Source organism: Diadema antillarum, unplaced genomic scaffold (genome assembly GCF_040938485.1).
Source record: "Diadema antillarum isolate AM-2024a unplaced genomic scaffold, OU_Dant_1.0 seq00001048_RagTag, whole genome shotgun sequence".
NCBI lineage: Eukaryota > Metazoa > Echinodermata > Echinoidea > Diadematoida > Diadematidae > Diadema > Diadema antillarum.
In genome coordinates, this window is record NW_027271878.1 from 244,265 (window position 1) to 256,565 (window position 12,301).

General features: G+C 38.2%; 1 protein-coding gene across 1 annotated transcript in view; it reads right to left on the reverse strand.

Annotated features, from left to right (window-relative positions):
- Positions 1–12,301, reverse strand: part of LOC139743096 (kinesin-like protein KIF15) — a 61,564-nt gene that overhangs the window by 13,130 nt on the left and 36,133 nt on the right. The window contains exons 29-33 of the mRNA XM_071653604.1: positions 11,635–11,744; positions 10,792–10,917; positions 9,295–9,366; positions 8,142–8,235; positions 5,641–5,772 (exon numbers count right to left, since the gene is read on the reverse strand). Of these exons, the coding sequence (XP_071509705.1) occupies positions 5,641–5,772; positions 8,142–8,235; positions 9,295–9,366; positions 10,792–10,917; positions 11,635–11,744 (534 nt within the window). The remainder of the gene's footprint in view (positions 1–5,640; positions 5,773–8,141; positions 8,236–9,294; positions 9,367–10,791; positions 10,918–11,634; positions 11,745–12,301) is intronic.

Consider the following 12,301-nt stretch of genomic DNA (forward strand, 5'->3'; position numbering starts at 1 on the left):
CTTTAAATGTACAGTACTGGTTGAGGTGGGGACTCATGTTTTTTACATTCCTAAGTGAGATGATGAGAAACCTCTTGTGAAATATGAAAGAGCATGTAATTTTAAGGATTCAATGTTTATGTGATGAAAATTGGTTTTCAAATTGCTGAGATATTAAAAAAAAAAAGAGATAAATAATTAAAGACAATAGCATAGGCCACAACTTTATTAGGATCTCTTTGTTTCATCTTGTTTTTGGATATCTCAGCCACTTCAAAACCGATTATTATGAAATAAACTTTCTGGTCTTGGAGCGACTGAAGCAAGCTGGCTAGGGCTTCCTGTGAACCAGTGAAGGTGTAATAAAAGGTAAGAGTTAAATTAAAGGGACTGTACAGTACTGGTTGAGGTGGGGATTCATGTTTTGAACAGTCCTAAGTGATATAATGAGAAACCTCTTATAAAATATGAAAGAGCATGTAATTTTAAGGAGGATTCCCAACATTTATTTGATGAAAATTGGTTTTCAAATGGCTGTGATATCAAAAAAAGTGATAATAATAAAAGGCGACAGGCCACGCCTTTTATTAGGATCTCTTTGTTTCAACTTGTTTGTGGATATCTCAGCCAATTCAAAACCGATTTTCATCAAATAAACTTTTGATACCCATTAGAATTGCCTGCTCTTTGACATCTCATAGAGTGGTTTCTGAATATCTACAATCGTAGCAAAACGTTTAAAGCTAAATCCTCACCTCGACCAGAACTGTACACACCCTTTAATGACTCTACAACTTCTGGATAATGGGTGCAGTTTACACAGTTCTGCACCTCTTGGGCCCTGCCTTGGGTCCCAAAGGAGGTCACTGGGGGCTATTTCACTACTAAAAGCTCTACAAACAATCCTAAGTTTAAGTCAACTGATCTTAGGGACAATCAAAGGGCGAATTTCAGGACAAATCGGTCCTAAGATTCAGAAGTTAAGAACTGCTTCACAAAGCCATTTGGGAACAATATTTTGCACCCACCTTGCCACATTCTAGAATACATTTTAAATACCTATGAATCCTTCCTGACTAGATCTGATTGGAATCTGCCCCAACTTTGGGTTCTTTGTTTGGCTCCATTTAATTCCCATGTTAGTGAAACTTAAGCCTGGATATTGCATTTAGACTTTGCATTCCTCACTTCTGCCAAAATGTGATTAGATCCGACCATTTGGCTTTAAAGTAAAATTTAAAGGTAATTATATCATTCATCTACATTTTTTGTCCTTTTTTGGGGGGTGGGGGGATGGTGTGGAGTTGGCCTGAACCAGAAAATCAAGTAAACTTTGAAATCAACCTGACTGAATAGGCAAGACTCTGAGACAAATAAACAAACAAACAAATAAAACAACAAATAAACAATCAAGCACAAACATTACTAATCAAGTTCTGTCAAAACTAGAAATATCACTGAAGGTGATTAATACCCCCGCCCCGTGACGACAGTCTTACCCAAGGAATGATCTTTCCTTGATCTTCTGCCATTTAAATGCCGTTACCATGGCAACGCAGCTTCCGACACGTCCGAAAAATATGTCTTGCACGTCTTCCCACCAAGACTATTGTGTGTGCCACATTTCATAAGCTTTTGTCAAAAACTGAGGAAGTAGTTCAATCCACAAGATCTTTCCTTGATCTTCCGCCATTAATATGCCATTACCATGGCAACGCAGCTTCCGACACGTCCAAAAAATATGTCTTGCACATCTTTCCACCAAGACCAATGTGCGTGCCACATTTCATGAGCTTCAGTCGAATACAGAGGAAGTAGTTCAATCCGCAAGATCTTTCCTTGATCTTCTGCCATTTATATGCCGTTACCATGGCAACGCAGCTTCCGACACGTCCGAAAAATATGTCTTCCACATCTTCCCACCAAGATCAAGGTGTGTGCCACATTTCATAAGCTTTGGTCAAAAAACTGAGGAAGTAGTTAAATCCGCAAGATCTTTCCTTGATCTTCTGCCATAAATATGCCGTTACCATGGCAGCGTACTTTCAGGTACTGTCAAAAAATGCATCTTGCACATCTACAACCAAAGGCACACATCTGTACCAAGTTTCATGGAAATTGGGCAAAAACTGAGGAAGTAGTTTGCAACACAAAATTTTCCATCATTTTGGCTCATAATATGTGAGCTGTTACCATGGCAACATACTTTTTGTCACTGTCAAGAAATGTGTCATGCTGACCTATATCCTAAGACAAACATTCAATATGAATTCCATGAGAATTGGAAGAACACTGATGAAGCAGTTTTGCCATGAAGCATTTTGCCCTATATTTTACCAATAACATGCCGTTACCATGGCAACGCACTTTTTGCCACTGCGGAAATATGTGTCTTGCACATTAACATATTCAGATGAACATCTGTACCTAATTTCATAAAAATTGATCAAAAACTGTGGGAGTAGTTCGCGACGCAAGATTTGTACACATTTTTGCCCATAATATGCCGTTACCATGGCAACGTACTTTTGGGTACTGTCAAAAAATATGTCTTGCACATCTACAACCCAAGGCACACATCTGTGCCAAGTTTTATGGGAATCGGTTGAAAACTGAGGAAGTAGTTCGCGACGCAATATTTGCAACGGACCGACCGCCCGACCGCCCGACCGTCCGCTGATTCCTATATACCCCCTTCAAACTTCGTTTGGCGGGGGTATAATGACTGGATGGTCATGTCAAGCCAGTGAAAATTTGGGTTTGTTTGTTTGTTTGTTTGTTTACTTGTTGTTTGTAAGTGTGTGTGTGTGTGTGTGTGTGTATGTTTGTGTGTGTGCGTGTGGTTAAAGGAGGCCAAATAGTGTCCTATGAATGGGGACTGCACCTTTAGCGCTCTCCACATAAACACTAACAAGCAGTGACGCAGACCACCGAGTGCAGGGCTCCATGAAATGCACATTGATCAATTCACACCACATTAGGTAGGCAGCAAAATCCAGCAAAGATTGGCCTAACTGCAGCAGTACACAGGTATGCCAGAGGATTTTTTTTCTTTTTCCTTTTTTTTTTTTTTTTTTATTTTGCCCCAGGATTCAGGGTAAATAGAGTTTCGAGGAAAAGAAATGGGTCAAGTCGCGCAATATAGCCCCCTCCACATCGCAAACCAAGAACGAAATACGAAATTAGGGAAGGGGAGAGGATGGGAGGGGAGAAGGAGGGTTGTATCGTGTGCTTCTTGAGTTTGTTAGCAGGCTGAGCTCATTAATTCTAAGATACTGCCAGGAGGGGAGGATCATGTTGAAAATCCCACTTATGAATTGAAATTCAATTGCCTTCTCCATCTGTCATTAAATTACCTCGGTATAACACCAAAGAACTCACATCACCACCATCCCGCCCCCCCCCCCCCCCCAAATAAAAGTATTGCCCACTGTGAATTTCCGATGTTGATAGCCATAAGAAATGCAGATAAAAATAATTTTGGAAAAAGTACCTTTTTATCCCCATCTGTGCAATGGACATTGGACAGAATGTACAGCGATAAGGGAATTCCTGTGCCAATCGACACTCAAAGCACACAGATGTTTAAAAGTCTACTTGATGTTTTAAACTGCCTATGGGTACAACTAGGATATATGACTACAGTCCTACAGTTATAACTTCAATATGTTAAATCCTACACTATTTCATTATATTCAGCTTTATCCACAAATTGTAATCTATATCCAGTATACAGAGTATGCACATTTCAGCAAACACTAGAGAGAACCAGGCAAATTATGACTGCTTTGTACAATTGTCAGCTGACTATGACTATACATCCCATGACAAAGACATTGTCAGGGCAATTCAACATACTGTTAGTTGTGCACACCACTACATACTAAATCTTGCATATAAAACATACTATGAACAGAACTTGTCATTTAGTCTGCTTGGAACACACAAAACAATTAAATAACATAGAATAAAATTCCCCACACTATACATTATATGTTTACATCACCACCTAAATTCTCTGTCTCAAATAATAAGTATGAACAAATCCTTTGCATTATATCTTGAGCAGGAGTGAAGTTGAGGATGAGAGAGAGAGAGAGAAAAAAACCTTTACCAAGACAATATGGAAATATTTGCTTATAGAATGTGAAATAAATCATAAGCACTCAACACATGATCGATCAGTCAAATGATTTGTATCTGTAGCTCTCTGGCTATGGCAGTAGGACCCTATGTTTTATTTTCTGACATCAACATGGTCATAACTCTTGGTGTCCAATCTCCTTTTGTTTAGATTTTCCCTCGGACACTGAGTATTCTCTTTTTCTAAATCTTCAATTTCTGTTTCTTATCATTAGTTCTTTGAATGAACAGATTTTTCTTTTTTCTTTCTATGATCTCTTGTTTCCGTGTATTAGTCAAAGGAAGAAACAAATATACAGTATATCGAATTAAAAGGAAAAAAAACCCACAAATACATGCAAGTAATCTACACAATCATGGCCAGGCAGTTTTATCCAATAACAATTCAGAAACTTGACAAAGGTGTCTAGTGAGGCTACTGGAAGTCTTTATCATTATCCCACACATCATCATCATCATCATCATCATCCATCATCGGTGTGTGGTCATTTTTCTTCATGCTGCCTTACTCGTAATGTACATGTATCTCTCAACCAAGAACCATTGTCAATGCAACTTCACTGGCAATTGTCTCATGAGCGGTTCACTCTCTCTGAATTCACTGGTCATTGAACACAGCAGTGACGGAACACAGAGGTCTAATCAGTAGGTCAGTTTCAAAAGCACTCTGTGATCAGCATGGGATATGGTCATGGGTGTTGGACTGTACATCCACCACACCAGTACAAGGAAGTTGAACCATTGCTGGAAGAATCATAAAATCTATACAATCCATTACCCCTCACCCAAAGTCAGCTTGACAGAGCACTTTTACGTTGTTTTGTGGGGAACTTATCGCAGTTTATTGGAAAAAACAAAATATTGATGTGACTTACAACTTTCAATGAATTTTCAGTGGGCATGGCCAGGTATGCCAGGTATGCAACTTGTAACACACAAACATCAAGACTTGACCACACAACCATGCCACCAAGAGTCACAAAATTTTGTTTCCACACATTTTAAATGACATGCATGCACAACAGGAAAATTACCTCCAGAATGCAAGAACTTCACATTTCAATTTCAAGAACAAAGTTCAATGAAATTCCTTAGAACTCTTGGACATATGTACTCTATGAAATCAGATTGAAAACTATGACTTTTTTTATTTCAGGCTAATCATCAAACCCACTTTCCAATGGACAAATGAAGATACCTATCTTGGTCATGCAACATTGATGTCATTTCAGCAATCTTACCAGTAGTGGCCCGGGATATAAAATGCTGCAACTCTCGCAAGAAACACTTCTCTCTTTTGCCTTGGCACTGCAAGGCATATGGATTATCACTAACACAGATACAGAAATTCTCTTCTAGGACAAGTCCTTTCCTCTTAATTCAATCTTTTACTTAATTTTTTTTTAAGTACAAGACAAAGAAATCAGATCCATGAGATTGCCACACAATACTTTGACTTTCTGCTAATTGAATTGTAGACATGAATCAGGAAAAAGGAAAAATAAGCAAACTTCTTACCTTGGAGAGCTCCATATTTTGATTCTTGACCTGCATGTGATAGTGGATTTTCTGCTTGGAATTCTGGTGACCGACCAACTTTGCATTCTCCAGCGACATTTCTTCGTTCTTTTCTTTCAGTCTCGAAACTTCCTGTTGGGGGTAGACAGGAACAGATGCTTCAATGTGAGTGGTTACTCTTAAATGTCAGGATGTAGCTTATCTAACGGTGTATTAACCGCATCAATGTCTTAACTGCAACACCTTTCACGGCTGCCGGGGGGAAAAAATGACAGTCTGCCAACTAGCGCAGATACTGGCTATAAACTGCCATATACAGTAATGGGTGGAGATACTGCTGGCATGTTGGTCGAATAGAGTGAGATGCTTGGGGGAGAAAATGAGTGATTTTTGTGCCGTAAAAAAGAAAAAGGAAATATACAGTGGAATGCCTAGCCCATAAGCAAGGTGGAGGATGCAGCTATTGTCTTTGCTGTTATGCTAAACATCTGATGCAGCGAGACTATCGTCTCGGCTAATAAGTCTGATGCAGCAAGACAGTGGAAGCACCCACCGCCTATATCCACTGGGCTCGCTTTAGTCATTTTCTCATTATCGATTTTGAATCTGTGGCAGTTTTCGTACGAAAAACTGTTGCAGATTAAAATCAATAATAACAAAACAATGACTAAAGCAAGACGAGTGAATATAGGCGGTGGATGCTTTGCGCGCATCCCCTGTTCAGTCTCGCTGCATCAGATGAATCACTTGGCAAAGACAACAGTCTTGCCACATCAGCCATTTAGCATTACAGGAAAGACAATAGCTGCATCCTCCGCATAGATTATAGGCTACAGAATGTCTAACGAAAAGTAGAATTATTTCGAACACTGAAAACTGAACATTGTCCGCACACTTCATGCAGATATTCAGTAGGTATTGGCTGCAATGGTGTATAAACCACACCTTGAATTCTGACCAGTTTTAGCAGGAAGAAAAGTGCGGTTAATACACCGTTATTTATGGTATAATTTTACACACAGGGGTGATTTATACTAGGTGCAACTATTTTCCGACATCGATATGAGGATAGGTTTAGACAGTTGATCCTCACCGAGTCTGCTTCAGGGGATATTTTGTTCTGATGAAATTTTCTAGGTGTCAGACAACTTTGCCAGTGTCTATATATCTGCAGAGCTTCTTTATACCTCATTTACCTATACTAAGGTGCCGGACGACATACACACAACAGTATTGGCTATCAGACAGACTTTCGTCATTAGTAGCAATAACCTCTGTGACACAGTAATCAGACATCTGGGACCTGTCTTTGGGACATACCAAGTAACAGGTATCTGTATCAAAGAATCTTCTAGTCGGAGCAATACCAGCCTTATTAAAGGACAAGTTCACCTTCATATACATAAGGATTGAAAGAATGCAGCAATATTAGTAGAACACATCAGTGAAAGTTTGAGGAAAATTGGACAATCTGTTCAAAAGTTATGAATATTTTAAGTATCTGCGCAGTCACTGCTGGAAGAGAAGACTACTACAGTGTATGATGTCACATGCGTACAACTATGTAAGGAAAATAAAAAGAGAATTTCACAAAACTTTACTTTTTGAATAAAGTGCAAATTTCTTCGACTTGCTACTGACGTATGTTAAGGGTAATGTTATTCCCCGTGCCTTCTGAAAGAGAGAAGTCGAGTGTTCTTTTGTTATGCGAGAAATATGGAAATATGTTGAATTTTCTTTATTCTTTCTTTATATCGTTGTACTCATGTGACATCACAAGCTATTGTAGTCTTTTCATCCAGCCGTGATTGAGCAGAAACTTCAAAAATTCATAACTTTTTAACGGATTGTCCGATTTTGCTCAAACTCTCACTGATGTGTTCTACTAATATTGCTGCATTCACTTAACCCACATGTCTATGAAGGTGAACTTGTCCTTTAAGTTGATTAACAATAACTTCAAATTTCATTGAGAAAAGCAATAAAAAACAAAAAAAAAAGGTTAAAAAACACAGAAATACGTAAGAAATAAAAAAACAATAAAATACTTACAATTTTTTTTTTCACTGTCATTTGCTTTACTAGAAACTGCATTACTGCATTACTAGAAAGAGTATTTACACCAAAAATATGTCTTTTTGGAGCCTTAATTAGTGATTTATAGCAAATAGTCTGATTTCACACGTACATCATGCATAAATTGGTATAAATAATAATTATTTGAAAAATCAACTTTACAATTTTGTAGATTATGTTGCAGGCAATATGTGTGCCAATTTTTCGTCACAATCGCGCAGATGACAGCCGAGATCTAAAGTGGGGCCTGGGAGCCCCCCCCCCCCCCCCCCCCCCCCATAGGTGCAGTTATGTTTAAGTAATGAATAAAACAAAAAACAACTTGTTCAGAAATATTGGAAGAAATTACTACATGTCTTACGAAAGGTAAAACTCTGCCCCCCCCCATTAAGTAAGAGTCTGATCCCACTTGACCTCTTCCATACCTTGCTAAGCTTAGATTTCTCCTCATGTTCCCCCTCAAGCTGCGATCTCAAGTCCTGCTTCTCCTTGAAGTGAGCGCTCTCCAGGGCAGATGTCCTAGCAGTGATGAGAAATATATTTTTTTTTAGTTAAAAAAGAGATGACCTCTGCTTGACCATTTGACTAAACCCAAGACGAGACTCTTGCTTGGGGTTAAGCGAAGGAGGCAGTCATTATTCATGTCATCATTGTACATTTCTTAGACTCGAGCAAGGCCAGCAGCACTGAGACTTTTTTCCATCAGTTTACTGACGGTAATCATCCTCTCGTCTATTAAAATCAAAGCTCTGCTAAGATTTCCCAAAAAACACTACAAATGGCAAAACTGAAGCTTTGGCCAGGTAATGGAATTGAGTGGCTGGTCATGAAGGCCAGACTGCCAGAAAAAGAAACCATATTGGAGACGATAGAATGTTCATTGCTGAATGAATGCGAAATGAAGTCAGAAAATAAACCTATATTACAGACAATAGGATGTTCATTGTTGAATGAATGCAAAATGAAATCAGAAAATGAAATTGTATTACAGATAACAGGATGTTCATTGTTGAATGAATGCAAAATGAAGTCAGAAAATGAAATTGTATTACAGATAATAGGATGTCCATTGTTGAATGAATGCAAAATGAAGTCAGAAAATGAAATTATGTTACAGATAATAGGATGTCCACTGTTGAATGAATGCAAAGTGAAGTCAGAAAATGAAATTGTATTACAGATAATAGGATGTCCATTGCTGAATGAATACAAAATGAAGTCAGAAAATGTAATTGTATTACAGATAATAGGATGTCCATTGTTGAATGAATGCAAAATGAAGTCAGAAGGTCAGAACTGCTGTATAAAAGAGATAAGGGTTATGAGGAGTGTATGTTTAAACACTTGATAACATTGACTGGATTTTGATTCAATAATTCCTCAGTGTCTCTAATTTTCTGCCCCATGCCACCATTTTTTTTCTAAAGCTTACTTGTTAGGAGCAATGTCTGTCACACTTATTAAACTATCTCGACTGAATCCAATTTTATTTGCTCAATTTTCCACTTATAAAACTTGATATAAAAACAAAGGTAGTGATTTTGCTCTGATTGATATGGACCAAGACGATTTGCCTACCTTTCTAACTCTTCCATCAGCTGATCCAAGCTCTCCTGTAAAATCTCCTGATTGGCCTTTACTTGGTCATACCTGTCAAGGGGAATAAAATCAAAACGTATCATCATTTCATATTGGTCATCCTCCTGTCCCTCCTCCTCCTAATCATCATTGTCATCATCATCATCACCATCATCATCATCATCATAATTACCATCATCATCATCAGTATTGTCACCATGATTTATTCTGCTTAAATGTCATCATCATCATCACCACCATCATCACCATCATCACCATCAATATTGTCACCATGATTTAATCTGCTTAGACGTCATCACCATCGTCATCATTATCACCATCATCATCATCATCTTCATCATCAGTATTATCGGTATTGTCACCATGATTTTTTTCTACTTTCTTCCGTGCATACCTCCGGATGATCTTCATTACTATGGTCACTAACATTGATAGCATCAGTATCAGTATCAACCTTTCCATTGTCATTTTCCATCTTGTTTACTGTTCTTGTAGCACCCCAGGATTTTTTGTTTGTTTTGGAGAACACTATTATCCTTATTCAAATTCAGTTTGTCGCAATGTCATAATATGTGATATGTGTGATAATAGACTCATTGACATGGACTTGTAATGGCCTTTTGACTTGATAAATGCTTGCAAGTTGAATAGATGGGGGGAAAACATGTGACTGTGTGTGCCAGTCATAGGGACATTTGAAGGCTGACAGCACCTCTTTAGTGCCCAAGGTGTAATTTAGACCAGGTCGAGAAAATTCTGCAATCTCTTTAGTCAAGAGCCTTGCTTTGACATTTACTGGCCACATGTTCATGTCAAATAAATGCTTTTATGATCAAAGACAATAGCCTCTGTAAATAAACTATCACACACTTGTAGCAAGAGTTTATCGTTGGTGGGGTGACAAAACCTCGTATCTCAATATTTGGTGAAAATGAGTTTTCTTCATTATATTGAAGCTAGGAACCATTACTATGTAATTCCCAATCCTTATATGCCCATCTGCAAAAATAAGGTCACAAATGATAAATAAAAGTTGGCTGTTTCCATTGACTTACATGTTATGGCAGCCATGTTTTTTAGCTCTCCTGAACATTTGACATTTTTGAGATACGAGGTTTTGTCACCCCACCAACGTTATGTACTTTATCAGAAGCAGATGGAGAGGCATGCATCCAATAAATTTGACAAATGTCCCCCCCAAAAAGTGCATTATTTCTGGCAAAAATTTCTATAAAACAGATGATACATGTCTTACTGTGCATCAGCAGGAATGATGTGCATGCTGTTACTATGGAAATAAGTCTAAACCACTCAGCTGCACCATCATGTATTGATCAATTCAATAGTTACCTTATGCACACAATTCCTACCGACGCACTCAGACACGTGCATCATTTGTATAGTAGCATAGGAGATTGGAACAAAACAAGCACTTGTCAAGTTATTAAAACCCACAGAATGTTGTATTTGGCTTACTCAGTCTGGAGTGTTTGGAGTTTCTCCACAGCAACCTCTTTGTCCTGTACAGCTCTCGTCAACGACCTCTTGTGGTGCTCGAGATCTCGCCTCAAACTATCCATCTCGTCGGACAGAGACAGCTCTCTGTGTGAAGGTTGGATGACAAGAAAGATGCATGCTCAAATCTATGCCGCATCACAGAGGCGATATGGCTCTTTAATGGTACTTGAGCAAAGAGTTATGCATGACTTGATTGATACACTTACTGTTGGTCCATACTGGAAGAGACAGCATAATAAAAAACATGCAACTAAACAAAAATAACCATGTCAAGACCTCATCTCTGTCTAACCTTTATGACTGTCGGAAGGAACAAGTTTGTACATACATCATCTGTAAAGCATTTCCTTCCTTATGTATTATCATGTGTGGTTCCTAATGTAATCTCAATTACTGCAAAAATGGAAGAATTTGACAAGATACTAGTGCAAAAATTAAACAAACAACCTTTTTTTTTTTGGAACGAGTTATACGCAACACAATTTTAAGGTTTGATTCTGCAGAATTAAAAACATGACAAAATCATCTTACTTGGCCAATGCAAAAAAAAATCACTAGTTGTGCTTTGCTGGTATTTTGACAAAACAAGTGTTCTCTAACTACACATGAAAATATATGAGAGTGAATTGTGACAACTCTAGGCTATGAAAGGTGTGTTATAACCAATAGGTGAGAAAGGAAGAGAGAGAGAGAAAAAGAATATAACATTAATGTCAAGTGCAGCAGCATTTTACAAATCAATGTCATCTCTCTATCTTAAGCATTACTCAACTAGGGCAGACACAATGTGGGAGAACTCACTTTTCTTTCAGCTCATTGATCTGAGCCTCCATCTCGTATTTGAGAGTTTGGTGCTGGGCAGCGAGGATCTCTTTAGCAATGCGAGTCTCCTCCAATTCTTCCATACGGACCTGTAAGAAGAGAGAGTCATGAGACACACAGGCTCAAAGAAAAGGAGATAGCACCACCAACAATATACATCAGAGAGAAGAAACTGACCGTATGAAAAGATCAAAATGCACAAAGAGAGAGAGAACTAGAAATGTCGCTAAGGCGACTGGTATGCCTCCGCCATAATGCATGATTCTCCAATAGGTCTATAGTACATGTAGACAATGTGTGATTACATTTTCACAAAATTGGCAAAATATTAAAATGACGATTGTCACAAATGTGTTGAATGTTCATCTTCCTTGACCTAGGTTTAATTGGATGAATAGGAGAGCATGTATTTGGGGATTGAAGACTTTAACTTGACTTTGACCTATTCATAAGTTTATGCATTGAGTAATTTTCAAGGTATGGAGAAAAAGGTGCAATTTCTGTATTGAAAAGTTCATTGTTACCATTTTCATCTGGCCTTTGACCCTAAAATTCATAGGATAATCACTGTCAGGCACAACATGCATAAATATGTAGTAAGTTTCAAGATAACTTGAGCCACTTCTGAGATATGGAGGAAAAAGTT